The 25672-nt window shown below is 26.5% G+C and overlaps 1 protein-coding gene across 1 annotated transcript; it reads left to right on the top strand.

Annotated features, from left to right (window-relative positions):
- The first annotated feature begins 4578 nt into the window (after window positions 1-4578).
- On the top strand, window positions 4579-24111 carry LOC100161095 (sialin). Its single transcript, XM_001948873.5, has 11 exons — window positions 4579-5324; window positions 12290-12396; window positions 12474-12649; window positions 19592-19861; window positions 20869-20953; window positions 21863-22086; window positions 22533-22682; window positions 22815-22947; window positions 23066-23221; window positions 23301-23386; window positions 23485-24111. The coding sequence occupies exons 2-11, from the start codon at window positions 12342-12344 to the stop codon at window positions 23677-23679; spliced, it is 1530 nt and encodes a 509-aa protein (XP_001948908.2). The 5' UTR covers window positions 4579-5324; window positions 12290-12341; the 3' UTR covers window positions 23680-24111.
- The last annotated feature ends 1561 nt before the right edge of the window (window positions 24112-25672 follow it).

Below are 25672 nucleotides of genomic sequence, written 5' to 3'. Positions count from 1 at the left end.
ATCTAAATATAAAAACGCACTTGTAATCTTTATATTATCAAAACTTTTTATTAACACAGTTACCGGACTGTTAATAAACAATATGCCTATTTATAGAAATAAATACATAGGTTAACCAATGAAATAGGACCTACATATATACACGAAAATACAAAATTCAAAATGATTGAATCCTTTTATTTGATTTTATAATTGTTTTATAATATAACGTATGGTTATGGAAAATTTGAGGCCCCCCCATAAATACTTGCGAGGCCCATCAGGCGGTGCCTTGCACCCGAATATTTTACGTTAGTGATAATTTTTCTCCGCGTTTGCCGCGCCGCGCTGTCTGATTTTTTTGCGATTTTCGATCAAAACAAACTGTTTTACTCATCATCGCGTGAGTAATCTCGTTTATTATTTAGGTATATTAGCGTAATATTGATGATGTACGCGCAGTGTGACAAAATTCCAACGGAACGAGTATTTAATCAATATATGGTATTAATGTGTTAAGTACCTATACTTATAAAGGTACTCGTCCTAGCGGCTAGCACTGCAGTTTGTTCAATTTTGGTGGGATTTATGGGTTGAGACACGATTGATCATAAAACACTTTTATTGCGACACGATTGAGCCAAATTGTCGGCGTATCAAAGGAAATCGGAATACAAAAGAAAACCTACACGATTGAGCATAAAAACTCCGCAACGTTGCCATTTTCCATTTTAAACTATACTTTACAAAAATATTTATTTAAATAATTATAATAATTCAAAATATAACATATCAAAAAAATAACATGATAATGATAATAATTAATAATAATAATAATAATAATAATAATAATAATAATAATAATAATAATAATAATAATAATAATAATAATAATAATAGCTATGAAAATAATAAAATCAAAAATAAATATGGTACGAATTAAAAACTGCATGGTTTATAAGTCAAGAATACTACAGAGTATGGGTGATCGAACACTGATATTATTTCTATAATAATTTTAGAATTGTATCTTAATTTATTATCTTATATTTCCCCCCAATTTTAAATGTTTAAAACGTCGCGTCGGAACTTTATTGCTCCGGAACTAATTTATTAATCGATGACATAGTCGATAAAGCTGGGCTCAGCTCACGGCTCGCGCCTGGTGTAATAGTACGTGAAAATAATAAATTACAAAATTTCGGCCACGTGAATGTGGCAACATCGCATAAAATATTCTATGCTCAAAATCGTGTTGCTAAAAAAGAATATGCTCAATCGAGCTTTACCGGATCTATGTTATAAAAAGTATAATTTAAGCATTAAGGTATTGGCCGTACTTTAAAAATCATTCAGTATGTATATGAGGGATAGGCTTATTATACCTGCCACCTGGTATAATAATAATATACTATAATGTATATTATACATATAGGTTACATTGAGTACCTACAGTAACCACAGTAACATCACTAACATTCAAGTTAAAATGAATTGTATACCTGCAGCTGTCTACAATTATTGCATGTTATAGGTACTTAGGTATAACTAAATGGGTAAAATAAACTCAACAAAAGAAAAAAAAGCTGAATTTCAATAAGAAATAGCAATTAATATAGGTAACTTAGAAAGTATAGAAATCAGAAATAATAAAATGTAAATAAATTAAATGTCCGATAAGTAGGTATGTAAAGCCTGTAAGAGATTATTACCTATAAGTAAAAATCTCAAATCATTTATAATGGTTAAATAATTATTTTATTGTACTATTGTAGGCAGGTAGGTATTACAATAAAAATACATTTATAAATTTATAATAAATTAATAATTATAAATAAAAGTAGGTATGTCCATATAAAAAATAAATAAAAAATTTTCCCCCTGATAGCCGCCATTGATTTAATTCAAAATTGTTTGAACGATAGTCAGTAATTTCAATCGTAAATATTAAATAGATAATAATAATTTCTCGTATGGTTTAATCCAACATTAACAGTATTGAAATTAGTTAATACTATAGCAACAACATTACAATAAGAAATATAAATATAACATTTTGATAAAATATAGAAATATAAAATAGAAGTAATTAGTTAATTTAGATAAAAGAAACAACAACAACGAATAGATAATGATATCTCATTAGCCATTGAAGGCAATAGTATTTTATGGTGTGCGCGGAAAACGATCCTTCCCAGCACCACATAGATACTGTTACAATTCAGCATAAATATTATTTCTATGGCAGATCGGAATTAGTAGTTTGGGTGTTCGTAGGTTTAATATAATAATATATAGGTACTCTTCATGGGCTTGTTTTTAAACACATGTTGAAATAACACGTTATTATAGTAAGATTTATCTTTGATAGGTAGTTTAGAGTTTTTTCTGTCTTTTGGCGTGTACTCGTATATGGTATACCTATATATCCTATGTACAACTAATTCCGCATAATTGTATGACTAAGTGACAGTTAATATATTTTTCACGCGCAATCACCATCGATTATACGTAATTCAATTCATAATAACATTATAAGTACCTACTTATATTTATACGGTATTATTTCATTTAAATACATAAAACATAGGTATTATATAACTGTAATATTGCGTTATGAAATTGATAAATATTTTAAAGCTTTGACATTGCAGAAGTCACAACGAAGTGCAAATCTGAAGATAAGTTTACTAATTATTTGGTCTAAACAACACAACACTTGAAGTTCAAGAGTAAATAATTTATTTAAAAAATGTATGTAACTATGTAAGTACCTACTTTTAATTTTCAGCCTTTTGGCACATCCAGAGATTAAAATAATAATTAGGAATTAAATAAATATTAATACCTAGTGGTAATTTATTATAAGTACCTATCACTATTGATTATAATTTAATAATTAATATACCAAATTACTAATGAGTATTTACAGTCAATAATATTTGTTATTACTTACTATAATAGGTACATCGGGGTATCATTTGCATATTATGTTGTTATAATGAAAATTAGGAAAAAGAAATAGTAAATTATAAACCGTATGACATATTATTATGAAATTCTGTAAATTTTTTTGAAAAAATAACAGTTTTATTAGCAAAATACATGCAAACGGCTTCGCAGTTCGCGGAATCGTAAATAGGAGTCACCGCGAAACAACGGGATAAAAAATAAACCATTTACGTAGTAATTGTTTTAGACTAAATACGTAGGTATGTATATAGATATTAATTCGGATTTCGGACGAAAACCGCAACGTAAAAACTGTCACTCATTACTCATACACGGAAAATATGTATATACAAGAATATTAAATATAATATGTAAACACGGGTACAACGCGGTGGGCGTCCCGGACAGTGTCGTTATAGTAATGATCAATGTACAGTGTACACACAATAATAATACGATGCATACGTATGGATGATAATAATATTATAATATAAAAAATATTTTATATCATACTTCACGTCGAAAAATCGTATGGCAAAATATCACATTATGACGTGTCGTGTCCGTACTTACAGGACACCCTGACCTTATCGTTGTCTCTTCCGCCGCCACACTACCCGTCCCTTCCTAACAGTCACGTGACAGCAATCTGCCGTGTTTGTTGTATACCGGCAGCATTTTTTTCCCGTGCGATCGCAGTTTCACCGTCCGCGTGAGAACGTTGTTTAATATTATAATTTATTATCTTATTGATGCGATACGAAACGCATACGATACGCACGAAACGACGTGTGGCAGAAATCGATCGGTGTTATAATAAATTATAATACCTACGTCCTACATATAGTGCATAACATGTGGCCAATGGCTCTATGTAATCCTCAAAAATTAAAAACGCCCGTTGCGTGTGGTCGTATAGCGGCAAAGAACAGACATTGCGTATTTTTTTATTCCATTTAATATGTATATCGTCGTAACCGTTAATCGTCGGTGGCGCCGCGCGAGTATTCATTCGAATAATATGTTATGCAATAATGATAATTTAAATAATACAAAGTTATTTTATATTATTATATGGTTGTATTTGAGCAGTTGCGTCCCTGAAAAAATAAAATATGCCTTGACTTTCGTGGTGTCTCGTATCGTAATACAACGCGTGAACACGATTATTTTCGGTACCACCCACCTACGTATTATACACCATATAGGCAGGTACCTACACTAACCACTAACCATATATTAAAATAACTGTATACGCGATCTATAATATTATTATAGAGTGAAAAAAAAAATCATTATCCTACATATAGGCGTATAAATGTCTGATGATCAGATTGCATACCTACCGTGCGCGGGCTCGGGCCACGCAGAACACGAAAATACGTGTACAGGAAATTGGAAAGAATAATGAAAAATAATAACAGTCGGTCACCGGCAGCGAGCGATTCGACCGGGAAACAAATTGAAAACAAGGTCTCTGGGTCGCGGCGTGCGGAAAACGTAACGCTTCGAGCACCGCCGCCGCCGCCGATTCCGAGAGTCGAGGACGGCGAAGCCGCAACCGAAGACACGCGCGCGACGGTTATATTTTAATTTTTCATATTTTTCGTGTTCGTTCGACGAGAGCGCGCGCGCCCGAGGCAGTTCGCCCGCCACGGTTTCACGTGTGGTGTCTGCCGCGGTTCGCGCGCTCCGTTATTGTTTCGCACACAATAATTATTAATAAAATACATTTATTGCCTAAACAATAACAGTCGTCGTTTTACGTGTACTCCGCATTGTATTTATGCGTACAAATTATAGACACACAATACTACTACTACTACTAATAATAATAATAATTTAATATTGCTACCATACATAATATTATTATTATTATTTAGACGAGGTGTTTTTTAAATATTTTTTTTACCATTCGTTTTTGCCGCGCTACCGCCGCCGCCTTCTCTCGGCCGTCCGACGATAATAATAATATAATATTTAAATATTATAATAACGACTCTTGAGAAAATTTATTATTCCCAGTGTTCGCGCCACGCACCTGTAGCAGGAGTGCAGGACGACCGTCGCTGTAGTGCGCGCGTGTGTGTCCCAGTGCAGTTTATGCCGACCACTTGGTAATAATATCGTCGCTGCCGCTGCTGTCGCCGTCGTTTATTTCAATAATAATAATAATAATAATACATATATTGTAACCTCTCGTCTTTACTGACGCGAATCCTACCACTACGTTCGTACGCCGCTGCGTGGAACACACGTGTGCGCGTGTGTATTTAGTCGTCCGTCCGTCTGTGATAATCTTTTTTAATTTTAATTTTTTTTAAGTTTTTTTTTTTTAAAATTTTTTTATTCAATCTTATCCACTCACAATTTGGGCCCAAATTACATATACCGTGAGTCTTATATTTTGATTAACAGTACGATAATAATACTCTGATATATAATATAATTAATATAACTAATAGTTTATGTAGTTTTTCTTCTCTCCGCGATGTAGCGTAAGCTCGTATTGACCGCCAATAGATTTACAGTCAGCATACAACGCTGACTAGTAAATTTATAATGCGAGAAATTAAAAATAAATAAATAATAAAAAGGCACAACACGTGCGCGTCGGTTAATAGTGTATAGGTAGAGCTAGTATATGCAATACAAGTGCACAATACCAATCGTTTTATGCGTTTTCTCCGAGTAAACATAATAATATTCAGTAGGTGGTTTTTAATTTAAATAAGCAGGTAAAATACATAACATAGGTACCTACCTATGGTATATCGTATATCACCGTTTAACTGAACTACACATACTTTTATTTATATTTTTTTTACTTACTAAAAGATTATAAAGTAGATAATATTGTATAAAAAAATTTAAACAGGTATAACGGATTTTTGTTGACCATCAAATTCAAATGCAACATTTTTATTGGTTTATAAATTACGCAAATATTGAAATATATGAAATAATGAATTATTTATTTTGTAGTTATGTACCGCTATAGTATAATATTTATTTACTTTTGTTTGCAAATATAAATTCAAATACAAACGGGATTAAAATTGTAGTATCTCGTTTCAACACTAAAACAGATTTCCAAAAAGTTACTTTTTCAAGTATTCTTTACACACGCTGATGTCTCTGATATACCTACCTACTTACCTACTTTCGTTTTCTCTTTTTATTATGGATATGAAGAAATTATCTGTACGACATATTCGGTGGTGACAAGTGTTCTTCATTTTACCATTAATAATCCTCATACTATAATAACTGCAGTAATTACAATAAAAAACAACTAACATTTACCCACATATTACTATTATACTTTATACATTATACACAGTATTTATGATCCGTTTATTAAATTTTATATATTTATATAAATCTGAATAAACAGTTTTTGTAGTCACGGAATCACGATAAACAAATACCTACATACAGATACAATTTAAAATAAAAGAGGATGTTAAAATATAATTGTGCATTAATTTATTATTTTATAATGTTTGGATTAAGTCAATAGGATATTTATACGATTACGTCTCTAAAGGTTTATTAATTCTTTAGTGTATCTCGTGCAGGTAGTCAGCAATTATATACACATATATATTATATACATAGGTACAGGGTCGCGGCTTAACTTAGCTGCAAATTTATAGGGTGATATCTTTTAAATATTCGTATAGTGTCTTACATGAAATACATGTTATTTTAATAGCTCGTTGATAATGAATACCCAATATTTATTGATCCAGAGCGGTTCTGATAGAGATGATGCTTGTCTGATGTTAAAAAACTTTAAACAAACATTAATTCCATTAATACAATAAAAACTACACAATAAGGTTTTTAAAATTTATGAATTATTTAATAATCGTCTGAAAATGTGTATACATTATCCGAGGTAGTATATTAAGCCAATGATGATAATATAAGAAGCTATAGATTTAGTCGAACTTAATTAAGAATCATTAAGAATCAAAAACATTTAGAGATCGATATAATCTACATTATAAAATGTGCCTACTGCCTATACAATTTAAGTTCAAAGTGTAATTTTTAATGTATTCTTAATAATTTATTCTAAATTAATATTTACAGTTTTTAATTGATTGTAAAATGTTATATTTAATAGTCATTTTTGATCTAGTGAATTTTCGTTAAATTAAGTATTTAAATTGTTTTTTATTCTAAGTTTATTGATCTATATAATTTTTTATTTCATAAAAGATATAATTTACCTTTAACTCAAGCGTAATATTTTATGAAGTATTAAATATTAAGTTTTTAAGTGTTTCTATTATCGATAATATTTATTAAAATAGAATTAATCTGATAGGTTTTGGGTTTAATAGCGTATTTGATTATGAAATCAAGAATTTAGCAATTGTAGTCTTTTTAACCTACCTTATTTTAAAAACTTTATTTTTACTATTTGTACAACTATACTAAAAGGTACATTGTATGATGTTTCTTATCTTATCAAACTACTCGAATATACTTTAGATAATATAAATTAAAATGTTGTACAATTTATGCTTTGAATTATGTTTAGGTAGTTTTTTTTATTTTATTATATAGACACAACTAGGTTTATAATTATATATTTAATATATATATTAAATAATACTATAATAAGTCACGAACATTTTTCTTTTCAATGAGGTGAAAAATTGTCCAAGAATGAGTACACGAGTACCTATACTGCACGAATGTTCTCAAATTTGCCTTTTTTCAATATTGAAAGAGATATTCGGACAGATTAATAAAGAAAAAATATAAGTACTACAGTCACTCCCCCCCCCCCCCCCAACAAAACCAATTTTGTATAGTTGGTGCCTATGTTTGGATATAGGTACGTAGGTATCAGAGTTGTACTTGGACAATTTACAGAATACAATATTATGTTTATTTTATTAGGTTATTGTTTGTATTAAAGATTCACATAGAATAGAAAATAAGTTTTTTTAGACTTATCTAAATAAAAATATGTATATTGCCGTATTGGCACTATAGTCATATTTTTTTAAATATTTAATGATACACGGGAAATCGTAAAAAGCTGTACTTTTGACGCTATTTTGGTTGGATACTGATTTTTTCGAGGACGACATAATATTTTATTTGTTAATATAGTCGCTCATTTTCACAAAATGATTTACTTTTCTAATATTTAATTTATTTTTCGATTATTTAATTAATTGTAATGTGTATTTACGTATATTTATATTGTAATAATAAAAACGTAAGTAAAATATGGGTATTTATTTTAATTTTATTGGATATTATCAAACTATTATTAAAAACTATTACTTTCGTTGTACAATGATACTTGTTGAAGTTCAATACTTCAATGAACTATACAAATTACCCAACGTTTATCTACACTAGTTTCAATGAATAATATTGTTAAGAAAAATATAAATTAGTAAATAAAATGTAAGTACATATTATATAATATATTAATTAATTGAATCATAGTTTCCCTTATTTAGTGTTTATGTTATTTTTAACAAAAACCGTAATAAATAGGTCTAATTGTTAACAAATAAAACAAAGTTTTTTTGTATGATTATACAGCGTTTATGTACGAAATAATTTATTAGAATTGATAAATTATCTCCTTCTACTTGGCTTTTTACTAGGCCGTCTAGATCGTCTCTCCCTCTCATTCAATAGTGCGTCTCCATTTTCTAATCCAAACAGCCGTTTTGTGTTCAGTTTCCATCTTGTGGCCAAACATATGGACTTTTTGATCTCAATACATGACCGGCTTAGCTTAGTCTTACTCCGGAGGACTTCAACTATATTTGTGTTTCTCCGTACCTATACCGTTCTTCTATTCCTCGAGTTGTCTCTATCTTGTATTCTCCTTAGATGTTTCTCTTTGGTCCAAATATATTCTAAGGATATTTCGTTCTATAATGTAATAGCTTATTTTCATTTATCTAGTAGCCTATGCACCACAATCATATAATATTATAGTGTTATGTTTGTCTTCCTCGAGAGATTCTTTGACTTAATAAGGATATTAGCCCAAAATAACATCTATTAGCTGCTACCAATCTTAGTTTTATTTATTTGTGGTTGTTGGCATACTAATTAATGTTAAGCCCCAAATATTTGAAATTTGTCACTATTTCAAAACTATAATTACCTATCTACAACTAAATATGTATTGTGCCTCAGTTGTGTATTGAGACTATCTTGCATTTTGTTTTCTTCTCATTTATTGTTAATCCAATTGTAATTTGTATAATAATTTAGAATTTGTATACCTAGCAATAGACATTTACTTTAAATATATTGGTGTTGTATTAGTATTGTTTATATTAAAATAAAATGTTGTGAGAATTAAATATTAATCATTCTGTTTCTATTAGGTATATCGATTTTATCAGTTGAATCTTACCATAGTCCATGGATGCTTCATAGTTCGGCTAGTTATTTATAAAAATATAGCTTATATATTATAGCCTTTAATTTACAAATAATAATAAATAACAATTACTATAATATTTTTATTTATTTATCTACAAAACAACAGATTACATTTTATGTTTATAGTTTATACCTACTAGCTACTCAAAAATTACAATTATTGTATATGTATATTGTATTTTGTATAATATGTACTATCGTACAAATATGTTGTTTATTATTTTGAGAGTATTATATAATAATATTAGCTAAATACATAAATAAAACGTTTAGAAAAAATATTCAAACCCAGTTTTTATTTGAAAACGAAATTAATTTTATTGTAAATCACTTCACATTTTGTAAATACAAGTCGATCTCTTTTATAGAGATGAGATCGATTAGTGCTCCTTTCTCTTTTTCCACAAAAGGAAAACATTTCTTTAGCAGGTAGGTATCTTAATATTTTATGATTTCGCAGTTTATTTTACTTTGTTTTTACTAAACTATAGTATAGGTACTAAATATTAACACTAAACAGTACAATTTATTATATATTAACTCTATTATAATATTAACTATAGTAAAGGTAATTTACGTTGTAATATGGTTTAGTGTCTATAATATTACGAACGACTGTGCATATTTTGACTCTTGATTTTGTATACGATTATTGATTATTTTTTATTCAATAACTAATAAACTAGGACACTAGGTGGTCAAATATTTATTTTTAAATAGCGAGTTGTATTTATATTAAATAACATGATTAAATAATTTAAATTTTATATAATTTATTGTCTTTCAAGATTTAAAAATAATATAAATATAATATATCATAATATGTAGATACACAAATTATACACGATGGCACGCGGTGCTAGACAGTGCATTTCACTGTTAGGTATATCAGCTTATGTGACAATATAGGTTTTCGAATAATATTGACTGCTGACACGCACTTGTAAGCACTAAAGTTTAGCTTGAATGTATTATTTTTTTTATACATTTAATGCATATTATTTAATTAAACCGTTTAATGGCTTTCTGATATTTTAGTGATTTCCAATAAATTGTAGATAGGCTAGGTAGGTAGGTAGGTATTATATTATTATGTAATTACTAAGTAATAATTAATAACAATCGATACAAAAACATGGCTTTTTTGAATAAATTATAAAAAGTATATTATTTCTTTGTTCATAATTTTTTACGACATTATAATTTATGTTAGTCACATGAAAAGTTTTATTACAAAAAAAAATATTTTTTTTGGGTACAAATTTTGGCGTAATACTACGAAAATTTAATTGTCAAACTTGGTTGAAGGAATTGCATCGTACTATTTAATTTCTATATTTTAATTTTTAATTTCTTTTGAATATCAATTATTTTCAATAAATTTGTGATTTGTATAGATTTTCTTCTCGAAGTGTAAGTTGTGAATAATATAATTATTTTATTATGTTGTCCGCAGCTCGTGACCATTTGTGGCTTCAATAAATTAAAATGTATCTATAGTAGAGTAAATCTACATTATTAGACATCATAGAAATTTTATTAACAAAACAATTTAATTTAAATTTATTTTTCAGAATCTCAAAAAGTGTAGAATATATAATTAATACCATCACAATAATAGAACAAATGTGTTTTATTTAAATTTGTTTATTATTTCGTGATGTATACTCCACTCAATTTGTATTGATTAACTTTGAAACACACTTACAAAAATAATAAGTATAATGTAGGTTGACCTAGCTTTTTTGTGCAAACGAGACATAGGTATCGACTTTCAACAATGAACTTGAAAATAATAGTAAATGATGTTCATATTACTGATATTTCTTTTATACAAAATGTTTTGATTCTACATTTAGTAAATTCTTTTATTGATTAATTCGTTAATTTAGTTTAGTTAATTCGTTTAAAAAATGAATACATTTAATATATGTACCTAATATGACTATTATTTATATGTATATTAGTTATATATTAAGTACTATATAATTATAGTTTACACAGTTCACTGAAAGTATAAAACTATTTTTTCCGTTGACTAAAATATTTTGAATAAAAACTTTACTTTAATCCACGAAAAAGTTCGCTTTTTAATTAGTTAATATAGATATTTGTTTCTTAAATACTATTTAATAATTTAATAATGCAAAGTTTTAAGGTTCTTTACTATAGTAATCAGATAGTCCAACCTTCAACATCATCTCTGTTGAAAAATAATAGTTCTTGAACTCGTAGGTAATTTGAACTAATTTGTAGGCTATTGATCTTGTTTAAATTTATTTGTATTGATTAAAATAAACTCAAATGTTAAACATATTGCATGTCTAGTCCTTTCGTGTTTCTAAGTTTTATGAAATAAAAATTGTAACTTTAGTAAGTACATATAGTATACATTATTATAATTTATAAGGTCATTCATTTAATGTCTTATTAATATAATTTGTCATTATTGTAATAATACCTATTTTAACCACTAGTATTATAACTTTCATTGAAACTAATACATTTACGTTACTTGTTTAATATTAAATGTAAAATGTTAAAATTCAATAATCGAGTATTTATGATATCTTGATGTATATTATAGTTAGGTATGTATAGTAAAAGAATATAAATAATCTTTTTCAATCACCTATTTTAAACCATTCAAAGTCTAACATTTTAGATATAAATAATACATTTATATGCATTAAAATGTAGGACTAGGCAAAAATTGTGCCTTATCTATGAATATGTTTTCAAACGAAATAATTAAGCGATATCAATCTTCGATTCGTATTTGTATATTTACATATTATTATTTGTCTTATATTTGTATTGATAATAATAATTTATACATTATATTAATATTTACATATTATATTAATTTTGTTAATATCAAAATTTGTAACTAAAAATAATTATTTGATATTTTTAGGACTAAAGTGATCGACTTTTTAAACTTTAAAAGTTGGTATAACTTTTGAAAAATGAAGAAAGAAGAACCAGCCAACGTGGAGACTGGATTGGTCATTAAACAAACCCGTAAGTATTTTTAGTGGTTAATACGATACGCCTTATACGCCTATACAAGTTGTGTTGACAAATTTGATTTTATATAGGATCAATGAACTGTTCAAGAATATTGAATCTCATGGTTTTATTTGGATTTATGGTAAATTATATGTTACGAGTAAACTTTACAATTGCCATCGTAGACATGGTACCTAACCATAAGCAGAATGTCTCGATAGAACAAGCCGCTAATTTTTCAACTTCATCTTTAAATGAAACCAATGTAAGTACCTACATCTAATATTATTTGTTCGGGCCCTCGGGTCTTAAAAATTATACTGATCAATGCACAACTGTAGATTGTAGGTTTGGTCTATATTACCTATAAGTGATGTAAATAATTTCATATTTATTATTTCATATTGAAGCATTTTAATTTTTAAACAATACTACTTTGAAATATTGGTTATTACGAGAAACATTGCCCTTGAATTTAATTTCACTACTTTATGACAACACATTGTTGGTCAGTTATTTTACATCATTGGCACGAAATCTAAAAGTTTTTGGATGCGCCCCAAAGCAAAAACATTGGTTTTTCTATGACGTTATTATTAAAATCTGGTTCTATTTTTGTTGTCTTTGTGAAAACATTTCTCAAAAAATTTAATTAAATTTCTAACATAATATGTTGTTTATAAAATATATCGATTATCTATTAGAAAAATTTGATTATAACTCTGACCATTTTAATGCAATATTTCTATAACCTGAATAAACTTTATAACTCATAAAATCATAACTCATAAATTATAGTAAGTTATATTATAAGTTATAGATTTTGTTTTAAATCTATAATTTATATACTATGACAATAGGTCAATAGCATAAACAATTGGAAAATATATGTATTAGGTAAGTGAGTAATAATAGTAATCAATAATCATATAACCTCAACCAAAAGCTCTCGATTAAAGGCATATATCATAGAACGTTAAGTGAACAAATCAATAATATGGACGATTATTGTAATTACTTTCTAAATTAAATTATACAATTTATAAGTGAAAAATAATACAATAACACTAATATAAATGTAACATTTTTTATAATTAATAATCATACTACAGATTGCCTAGTGATTTTTTTTAGACAACTATTTTAAGTTTTTGATTCTATACAATTTTATTTAAAAACAATTTAAACATAATATAGAATGATTATATTATTATAACAAACCTTTTATAATTGGTAATGAGTAATATCGAGATTTGTGAAAGTATTCATTTTTAAGAGTTTTCCTATTTTTATGAACCTAATTTGTATAAGTACACCGTAATAATTTTCATCATGTTTACCAGAAAGTAGTTGATAAAATAATAAAATGCAGGAAAGATGCGTAAACCAGTGATGGTAAATATTATAGTATAGGTACACACCATTAAATATACCATTCATTTAAATATATAGGACTAATGTCTTAGGCTTAATGTTAATTATATAATATTTAAACAATTTCTAATTGGTTTATAATTGTTAACATATTATTGAGATAAAAAATCTTGTAGGTGCTAAAATTATCCAACATTCAATTAGTTCATGGAAGGCAAAACCGTAGGGGCATTCCGAAACGTTCTTTAAATTTTAAATCATTTGGGTACGGGATGAACACGGGGAATCCCCCCCCCCCCCCCATAGTTTAGCTTACTTCATTAAACTCTAAGCGAGATATTTTCAAATTTAATATCTTTTATTAGTTATTGCCCATATTGTGCTGACTACTGAGATTGTTCTTTGGTATTATTAATCAGTTGGTAATAGGTATTGCCGTATTGGTATTTATTAGATTCGTTATTGAATTTTGTAAACTAATTATTCATCATAATCAGTAGTTACTTATAGGACTCATAGGTAGTGTATTTGGAAAATAAATTACGAATGTTTACAATGAATTTTTGAATAACATTAAATTAACAACTATTATTAAACGATTATAGAATGTGGTATTGTAAATTATTAGAATATCAGATTGCGTCAAGGATGAAAGTGTAACAATAGGAAATTTTCTTTGCACTTTGCAGTGATGTAATTTATAATACATTTTTTGGACTAACTACACAGCGTTCAAGGAAAGACTAATTAAAATGGATAGACCTTTGAAACTTACCAGTAAAATGCTATATGATATCATATAACTATATAATTTTAATCTCTTTGCGTAACACACATAAATATCCTTATAAAAGGTAGCGTTTCGCCTTCTTCCATTAAATTGGTGACTTGATACTTGTTTTCATCAGAATTCACTGACATAAAGCTGTAATAATATTCATTTTTTACTTCGCAACGTTAAAAATGTGATCAAATAACTTCAGCATTTTAGAGTTCTATATTTGGTTTCAATTTAGATTAAAATATTCAAAATCAAACCAAAATAATAAAAATAGATGGCACAGGAAGTGATTATATTATCATTATGTCTGTATAGACAATAGGTATATTATATCGTTAGTTGTTACAATATAGGTAGTTACTAAGTATAAAACAACCAAAGTATAACTACGTATGATTGTATAAAATATAGTATTAATATATTACGTCTTAGTAATTTTGAGAATGTTTTGAAGATAAATCAAAGAGTTGATACACATTGTGATCAAAGTACGACTTGGTTCATGAATAATTAGGTAGGTATGTTAAAAATATAAATTAATATTTATATAGGTTTTAAACTGCTTGGTATAAATAATTAATTGTAAATAGTAAATATATAATTTATATTATGTTATTCGATTATTTTTCTTCATGCGAATATTTTTAAATTAAATAAATATATCAAAAATAATAATATTATATTAGAAAAAAAAATGAATTTTAATAATTTGATTAATTATTTTAATCCACAGTATTAGACTAAAGTAATATTTCATTAAAATTGAATGGGGCACCTATTTTTTTATGATAATACAATTTCTTAATTATTATACTTAATGTATTATAATCTTTAAAATATAAAGATCAGTAGTCATTTATATAATTTGAACGCCACGAAAATTTAATCCAGTTACGCTTATTTATAGAAAATCGAGGAAATCACTATGCTGTACAAATGTACAATGTTCCTACAGTATACATAGTGGATATATTGGTGTACCTTGTCATTGAGTTGATCACTGTAATTGTTTAAGGGGGAGGGGAAACACGTGGAAAAAAATGTTAACAGTTTGAATTTTCAAAAAAATAATAATATTATATCCTTTAAATAGTAAAAATATAACAGAATCAAATTAAAAGTTTACCTTATTAAATCATTGATTACATTATATCTACTGAATAATTCGTGATTTTAACAAAATAATAGTGTCAACATTTTAAATACAAATGATCACAAAAAAATTGTGACGATTTATTTATTTATTTTTTTTGAATTGCTATAAACACAAATTATGAGAAACCTTATTTTGAACTATGAAGATTTTTACTCACAAAAAACATTTTTTAATGCATAATAATGAGCCGAATATTCCCTAATCAAAGTAGAAAATTCCAAAATGAGCAAAATTTTTTAAAAAATATTATCATGTCTAGAAAATGTTAATATAAATATTTGGCTAGTGTATTTATTTAAATTTTTTTTAGACAACTATCTAAAGTTTTTGATTCTATAAAATTTGATTTTAAAACAATTTAAACAAATGAATGAAAAGTAGGTACCTACTATTTTTATAAATAAATAATAAAAACACATCGCATCATTGTAAAACCAATATATTATAAAACATTGTAAGACACATTTCTTACATAAGAATACTAAAAGTAATTTAATTTACTATTTTATAATTAATGTATTTGTGTGTTTTGAATGAATTGATTGATGGAAACAATCTGAATAATTGATGTTTAAAATATAGTTTCTTAAATTTATTTCCTTTTGTATACCATCGAGTATCTAGAAAATGATTTAAATTTTAGTATTGGTGTATATTAGTTATATCCATAATCAATATAGGTATATGATGTCATATTAATGAATTGGATATAATAAAATAATCGTAATATATGAATAATGTTTAATAATATTGGATAGAATCTAATCATTAGGTGATGTTCCATCATCCATGCATTTGAACAATAATAATTGTACTGTTATAAATTAACTCCAACGACACTTTGCAGTGATAAGTAGTTAGATAGTTTATTTTAAATCTCCGAATGTATAGTCTTTATATAGGGTACCTACTTATAAATGATAAAATATAAAATTAGCTGTAATTTGAATTTTCTGATTTATGAACGTTTAACTGTTTATATTGAATAATTAATATAATTATTGACGGCTAATATAAATTTATTATGTTTTCTAATTACTAGGTTAAGAGCCCCGAAGTAGCGAAAATATAGCTTATAATTTATCAATAATAATTTAGGGCATCAGATCACGATATAGATTATGTTATTTAATAACCATATATAATACCTATAACTGATTTGCTCAGATTTTTTTTCGATTGTAATATTATGACGACCTTCGATGTTTGATATCGGTTGGTATAAATTACATCTGTAGACTACAATTTTTTTTTATAATAATTACGTTACCTAGTACATTAATTATTTATTACCTAATGATAAACAATATTATGTTGGGATAGGTATTCGTATTTATATTCTATATAGACTTAAATATTATAGTAGGTACTAATATTATACTAATAGGCGATGAAACAAATTTTCGTATTTGTATATTGTATGTTAAATTTTTCAACCTTGAACTATTATAATGATACACAAGCATTTTAAAATTGTATACTAAAACCCTGAAATCATTTTTTTTATAATTTCATAAATACATTTTTGTAAATATGGAAATACAATTTTCTTATTAGGTACTCTCGTTTGTGCCATTTTACTGATACAACTTTATTACTTTACTACTTATAGATTTATACTTAAAAGGTAAGTCTTAAAATATTTAAATTATAATACAAAAAAAAAAAAAAAATTATGCAATTTAGAGCAATGATTACAAAATTTAAAAAACAATCACAATAATTTAACGTTTTCTCTGTATTATATTTTCATCTTACATGTTTTATTTACAATATGTTCATTAGTTTTGTTTTTGTGAATATAATGAATAGGTATAATTTATGTGTATATCATGTTTTGTATTAATAAGAATGTAAACATTTATAAAAGTATCAGGTAAATTATTTGTTATTGTATATTATTAAGTTCCAATTATTTAAATTTTAAAATCATAGTAGAATACAACTGTAAACAATTGCGTAAAAATGAATTAGGTAACCTATTCACTCATTGACTCATATATATTCGTATTCCTATTTTATTTTTCAGTTAAAATTGAAATAACATGTTACTCGTAATTAATACTATTAAGAGTTATTTTTGTGACCGTATAGCAATTAAAATTAATTTTTAACTTACAAATTAGTCTTTAAACTTCTTATTATAAATAAATAATATAGAATAGGACATAATAAGACAGAATAGATACATAATTTATAATTTGTCACGTTCCATTCATTTTGTAGTTTTTGTAATACTATAACAAGTATAACAGCATCCATTTTTACGAAACTTAGAGTGACTCTTTTTTTATTGCACTTTATAATATAAGTGGAATTTAAAAACCAGATTTTTGAGTTCGATTAGTGCAAATATATATGCTATAAATTATCATAAAACCTGATACCAAGAGTATATGTAGGTATGTGAATTGTATAATATATTTAAAGGATCAGGTTTTGTTTAAAAAAAAAAATAATAAATACCGTTATGTTTCATTTATTTAAAGGTATGCTTGATTTGCTAAATTATTTGTAAAATTTAAATGAATGTATTGCCTACTTTTATATATAATAATAATATATGCATTATAATTATATAACTACATAGGTGTGTATGTATATTTCATAAATAACTTTAATATGATAAACTAAAATTATAATTGTAAATTATGGATTCAAATAAGTCAATACATATATTATATACCTAAGTAAATCATATTTTAAAATACCGTTGTGCTTATCCACCCATCTTGACATATTGACATGCGTTGCCCCGGTTACCAGTATCATTGTCGATATTCTAATAATATTTCTACAGGGACAGAACATTTTTCATTTATGTATTTTTTTATTATTCAATAGGGTTTTGTATAAAAACATATGACACTTTGATAATATATTATAAATAAAAAAGGAAAAGAAAACGATATAAATGTGCTAATTTCTAAACCAAAATAATAATATAATTTTTTGTTTATACAATTTGTCACAGTTGTATAAAGTTTCAATAGGTTTGGAAGTAAACAAAATAGAAGAAAATTAAAATGTTTAATCATGATTTAATACACGTGTTCCATAGTGCCCACTTATTTTTATCACTTTTTGTTCAAATGTGTATACCATTTTATTAATGTCAACTTGAACATATTACATTTGATTAAGTAGGTAGATAGTATAAGAAATTATCGGTTATATTTCATATTTAACTCATAAATTACTTATAGAAAACAGGAGACATGCATTTTTAATAGGTATACATACTTACTATTCATATATTGTAATATTGAAAATGTATAATGAAAAAAAAATATTATAAGTACTTAATTTATTATTTTTGGGTGAATTTATAATAATAATTGATAGGCATTAATAAATTGTATAAATTCAATAAACTAAATATTAAAAATTAATTTATAAATGTTTCAAGTAAAATCAATCACAAATAATAAATATAGCTGTGTTATATAATCATATATATTATATATAAATATTAGTATAAACTTAAAACAAATTATGATTTTATATTTAAAATTTTGGGTATTATTAAATTAATTACTTGATTTAAGGAAGAAACCATAAAATAAATGTAAAGTACTAATAATATTTTTTCAGATATTACGAGTTTGGTTTATTCATACTAAAATAAATAGTATTCAAATGTGGTAAATAATAATTATTACTTATTAGTAATTAATAGTTTTAAGTAAGTGTAGTAAAAGGGACGTAATGGGGTGTGGAAGAAAGCCCCGGCCCTCACTAGTTCATAATAATTACTTATAATTATTAGAAAATGATTTTAGAATATAAACAATTCTAATACAAATTAAAGAAACTAGGTATTAGGTATATTAATGTCTATTTTTTATTTTAATATTTATTTTCCAATAGGTAATTGATGTTTTTTTATTTTTCAGGCTACTGTGAGTTGGACACAATCTAATCCACCTGGTGTTGTGAAGTTTAATTGGTCCGAGTATGAACAGAATATGATATTAGGCAGTTTCTTTTGGGGTTATGTTCTTACGGAATTGCCAGGTGGTCGTTTGGCCGAAATGATTGGAGCTCGACCGGTATTCGGCTACTCTATGTTGCTAGCGTCAATGGTTACCTTATTAACACCTATGGCCGCAAAAATTAGTATATATTGCCTTATGTTTTGTCGAGTATTTTTAGGATTTACTTTAGTGAGTATTTTTTAGCATATTTAATACCATAAAAATGTTTTAAATTAGAATGACGTACTGTTATTATTAATGTGTGCATATTAGGTATACGAAATATATTGTTCTAATTGTAGATATGTATTATTGTATAGTTGAAAAATTGAAAAATTGATCAAAAACAAATAAAACTAAAAATAGTAGATATTATCTAATAGGTAGGTACATCTATAATATATACATTACATTATATACAAATTAAATAAGCCCCAAGTTGGCACGGGGCTTATCGACTTTGATACTAATGAACCAATTGGCACCAATTTTTGCACGCATATTCCTTGAGACTCAGGTACCTATAGTGTTCTTTGCTTTGTTTTTAAACCTTAATATATGGTGTTAAGGAGTGGCTCACAATTTCGTTTTGTCTCATGAAAATCTAATAATTTTTTTTTTATATAAGGATTGCCATTAGTTACAGAAAAAATATTTAAAAAAAAATGGTATAGACATTAGCCACCCGCGTTGCGATGCGTTTCTATCGATTTTTTTAAAATAAAATAAAATAATATTTAATTATTTATTTGTTATTCAAATGTAAAAGAAAAAGCAATGTTCCTATGTTTGTAGCTTATAGACTCAAAAACTAGTCAACTTATCTAACAAAAGTTCCAGAGATTGTTTTTAGAAATATTAGGAAAATTTAGAGATTAGTTTAAACCACGTTAGAAAATATTCAAAGTGAAATATTATATAATACACCAATATAGTGCCGTATTTTATGTTTGGCCATCTAGGTTTTTATAAAATGCAAATTAGTTTAATATTCTTTGAATTTTGTCATGTTGTCTAATATATTTTAGAAAACTGGTTGATTAATTTAATTATATTTCAAAGGTCTTTTTTTACATTAAAATTTGACTTAGAGATATTCTTAAAATGTAACAGTATATTTAAAACTTCTCACTTAATTTCTTTTCTCCTTAAATATGTTTATATTATGTAACTTCAACTTGTTTTTCATATTCCAGGGAGTAACATGGCCGGCTATATTACCACTTGCTGCCAATTGGATCCCACCAAATGAACGTAGCAAGTTCATGTCCAACATGATGGGTATTATGGCATTTTACTTTAAATTTTATGGCTTTTAAATTATGCATACTATTTTTAAAACTTTTTTATTGGTGATTATTTATTATTTATACCTCTTTATTTTTGGCTATAGAACAAAATTACTTAGTGGCAATTCTTATAATATGCTGCTTATTGTTACGTATATAAAAAAGGAACAAAGTTTATTAATTTTTTTAACTGCTATAAAAAAATGGAGTTCTTGACGATTAATTATAAACACTCAGTATAGTATGTAGAAAAATTTAGCTTAATATGCTGACACTAAAATTAATTTACCAATTACACTGTCTCATTTCTTGATTAATTCAAATCGTTATAAAACTATTATTATTGTCGTGGGAAGAATTTTTAATTTGTTATCCATTAAACCTAAAAATATAATTGTGAAATATAAATAATACTAAGTACATATAACAATTATTTAAAAATAAATAGGTAGTGAATTAGAGATTATTAATCATTATACCTGTGTTAAGGTACGTAGGTATACAAGAAATAGTAAGTTGTATGGATATAAAGAAAATATCGTAGTATGAAAAATGAAATATTTCAATTATTCGGTAATTATTGTCATACAAGTTATGTATGATATAATTATAAAATTATAAGATTTTATACCTAACTAATTGATAAAAATTATATTTTTTAGTCAATTTATTAAATTTGATTAAAAATCACACCGCAATACGTAAAGAATACTCTATATTTATCATCAATGTTGATAAATTTTCTATATATATCAAGGCATAAAAATATTAGTAAAACAGTGTAAAATAATATTATACAATAGATATTTCTATTTAAATTTATTCAAAACTATATTGATTAAGCTATATATTTTATTGTTTCTAAAAATTGTCTTATTTGTAATTGTATTGAAATTTTCAGCTTCTACTTTAGGTGCAGCTATTACATTACCGATTTGTGGTATACTAATCTCTGCATGGGGATGGGAATCGGCATTCTATATGACGGGATTAGTAGGTCTTGCATGGTCGATCTTGTGGTTTAATTTAGTTTTTGAGACACCTGCAGATCATCCTAGAATTAGCGAATACGAAAGACATTATATTGAAACAGAAATCGCTAAGCAAAGCAAACCTGGTACAAAGGTAATAATGAGCCACAATTAATATTTGTTCTATATAGTATAATATGCAACAACATAAAATCAAAAATTTATCACGTTGATAAAATATATTAAGTATTTAGAAAAAAAAATACGTTTTAATATGATGACTGATAACAGTATAATATAATGATACAAAGATTTTTATATGATATTGATATCTACAGTTAGATTTACATATCAAGCTCATATATTATATCTTTATGATTAGTAAATTTTATTTTGTAGACCACAGAGTAGGTACTTGAAATTTGAATAACACAGATTATACTTGTGTTATAAAAGTTATTAGAACGGATAAGAATAATATTATTTTATATAACATTTACACTCAAGTTTTGATTAAATCCACTTAAAGAACGTTTAAATTACAATAATTGTAACTTATAAGATTTTATTGATTTTTGGTATTTGTATTTTTATTTACAGCCAAAAAAACTTCCATGGATACAAATACTTACGTCATTTCCTGTATGGGCCATAGTTATTACACACGGAGCTAGTGTCTTTGGATACTTTACTATTGTCAATCAGTTACCTACTTATATGAAGTATTTACTTCATTATGACATTAAATCGGTATATATTTACTATATATATATACGATAAAGTATTATAAATATGATGTTTTATTCTTCATTTTTATTTTTAATTTTTGATATTATTAAAGTATAGAATAGAATAATACATTTATCGTTATCAAAATTTCAGAATGGTTTTCTATCTAGTCTCCCTTATTTGGGTAAATATTTTATGGCTTTGTTCGCTGGAATAATTGCTGATCGTCTTCTAAATTCTGAAAAAATATCCAAAACAATGACTAGAAAAATCTTCACTTTTATCGGTAATTTAAAATTTTCATTTAAATAATTTTATTCTAGTATCCTGTATACATTTTTACGTATTATAACTTTATAGTGTTTTTGATTCCAAGTAAAAAAAAACAACATTGTAATTTACAGGAGTATTTACGCCTGGAATTTTGATGATCCTACAAGTGTACTTTGGAAATAACCAAGTGTGGTCTGTAATGATATTCACTATTGCATTGACGTTGAACGGAGCAGTGACGGGTGGTTATCTGGGAAACGGTTTGGACATAGCTCCAAATTTCTCTGGTACATTATAATAACTACTAACAACTTGTAAAATAATTACTATGTAACTACATGAATGTGAAATTTCACTTTATTTCAGGCACAATATTTGGAATGGCAAATACACTGTCTTCGTTTGGAGGGTCCTTGTCGTCGTACTTGGTGGGAAAACTAACGAATAACAATGTTAGTATACATGTGCATTAAACATTAAATTACGATTTAACACTTCAATACCTATCAATATAAAAATACTAAGAATATAATTTTACATATACTTGCAGCAAACATTTGAGCAATGGTGCATTGTATTTTGGATTTTGGCTGGGACTTACATGTGTGGCGCCATAGTATTTTTAATATTCGGAACGGCAAAAACGTTATCTTGGAATTCGGGACCCAGCGCAGACGAACACAACGGTATTTCAACAAACGAATTGGAAGCAATGAAACCTTTGAAAAATTCTACAAGTTCTTAATGATTTAACGAATATCGAATCTTTGGAGTAAAGACAAACAAAATATTTAACGACCACTGTGAATTAAATGTACATATTTTATGATTTTTATTTTTAAACATTGTATTTACGTTGAAATTAGTATTTATTTATTTAAATCTTAAAATCTAACACTGATATTAAGTGAACTATTATAAAATTATATACGTTGATAAACATCATGAAGAGAGACTAATATATAAAATATTTTTTTTTTTTTTTTTAATATGTATTTTGTATATACTGTGCTGATTGCTAACCCTATTTATTTATTTATTATTATATCTGATATATGTATAATGTATATCTGTAATAATGGAGAATAGATTATGGGGAAGGCTTATGAATTTAATATTTAATTTGTACGTATCTAACAAAAACAATTATGAATAAATAATAACGAGATGAAAGTTCCGGTCAGATTTTTTTTTGGATTGTGAAGCAGGACGAGGTAACCTGGTATCTTCTTTATGTATTTAATTGGGCTTTTAATTATTGTATTTCAAAAATCATTATTTATTGAGTGATTGATAAAATATGCATGCATATTTAAAAAATGTATAAATCTATTCTTGAATGGTTACCTATAAAGTATAAAGTACTTATATAGCAGAGATGGCAAAACTTTTACTAAGTCACTACCTATTACTGCAACTATTAATTTAAACATACTTTTAAATAATATTAAAATGATGTATAGTTATATAACTGAGTGTTTCAAATTAAATTTCAAAATAAATACACATCATACTGTTGGCGTTGAAACGCATCATTACAATATATCGTTGGCCAGTTGATTATAATCCGGGAATAGTCCCAGACTGCTGAACGAAGACGCTTAATAATCATCAAAAAGTTTAGCTTGGCATTCAGCTTTTATAACTTCGCGTGAGAAATAAATTCCATTTCACACAAACAGGTTAATCCGAAACAATATACATGTAACTGTGTCTACTAAATGTATAATAATAAGTTCACTGGGCGGCATTTTTCTTCGGGCAAGTCACGGTGTCCGGAGAACAAGTGCCGCCATCCACCGCCCGGGCATGGCAGATACCTACGGGCTACGGGTGCCCAAATCGAAAATTCTGCCAAAACCAACACACACGTGTAAACAAAACTATAGTTCCCTCCCCTACAGTACCACAGGCTAATAACCTTAACCCTAAAAAAAAAAAAAAAAATAATAAGTTCCAACAAAGAGGGGATCGACTTGAAACCGTCCAAGATCGACCAGCCGATCACGATCCACCGTTTGACCGCCTTTGCTATATATAGAATAATATATCGATATCTACGATGATCGTATATTTGTATATTATGGAAATACCTAACCTATGTTGAGTTGATTTACTATTAGTAGTTTTCACATTTCAGTGATTTATTATTTTGTCGTTATCTAGGTATTGTCTACCTAATAAACAATTAGGTATCTATAAGTAATAGTGCCTTATGAGCAAAATTTTAATATTTAATCTAAAATAATAAACATCTTTTTGCCATGTTTTACGTTCGTAAGACGGAGACAACAATTAATACCCGCGTCCTCTTGATCAGTTCTAATAATTTGTTGGAGAGCTTAAGGTACCTACCTAATATTGTTTTCTGAACCTAATGATTCAAATCGGAAAAAAACACACTTTAAAATACTAGTGTACCTATGTTTCAATGTGTGTACTATAGATACTTACATGATGTATTTTATATTTTTATTTAAGGTTGCCAGGTATATTTATTTTTACAGGGCGGTAATTGTTTCTAGTTTGGTTTGTGTTATGAGTTATTTCACTGTACAGGCACTAAACCGGTCAAATCATGGACTTGTCCTAATGATATGGTGCTTAGTACATTTTAATGTACTTATTTTTACGGACATTACAATAATATAAATCGAAAAAATATTAACGATTCAAACTTGAATAATAATAAAAATTATCACGATCATTTAAACATGCAAGAAGCTAAGAAGATCGAA

The sequence above is a fragment of the Acyrthosiphon pisum genome, chromosome A2 (assembly GCF_005508785.2).
Source record: "Acyrthosiphon pisum isolate AL4f chromosome A2, pea_aphid_22Mar2018_4r6ur, whole genome shotgun sequence".
NCBI lineage: Eukaryota > Metazoa > Arthropoda > Insecta > Hemiptera > Aphididae > Acyrthosiphon > Acyrthosiphon pisum.
This window is presented reverse-complemented; position numbering and strand designations above follow the sequence as displayed.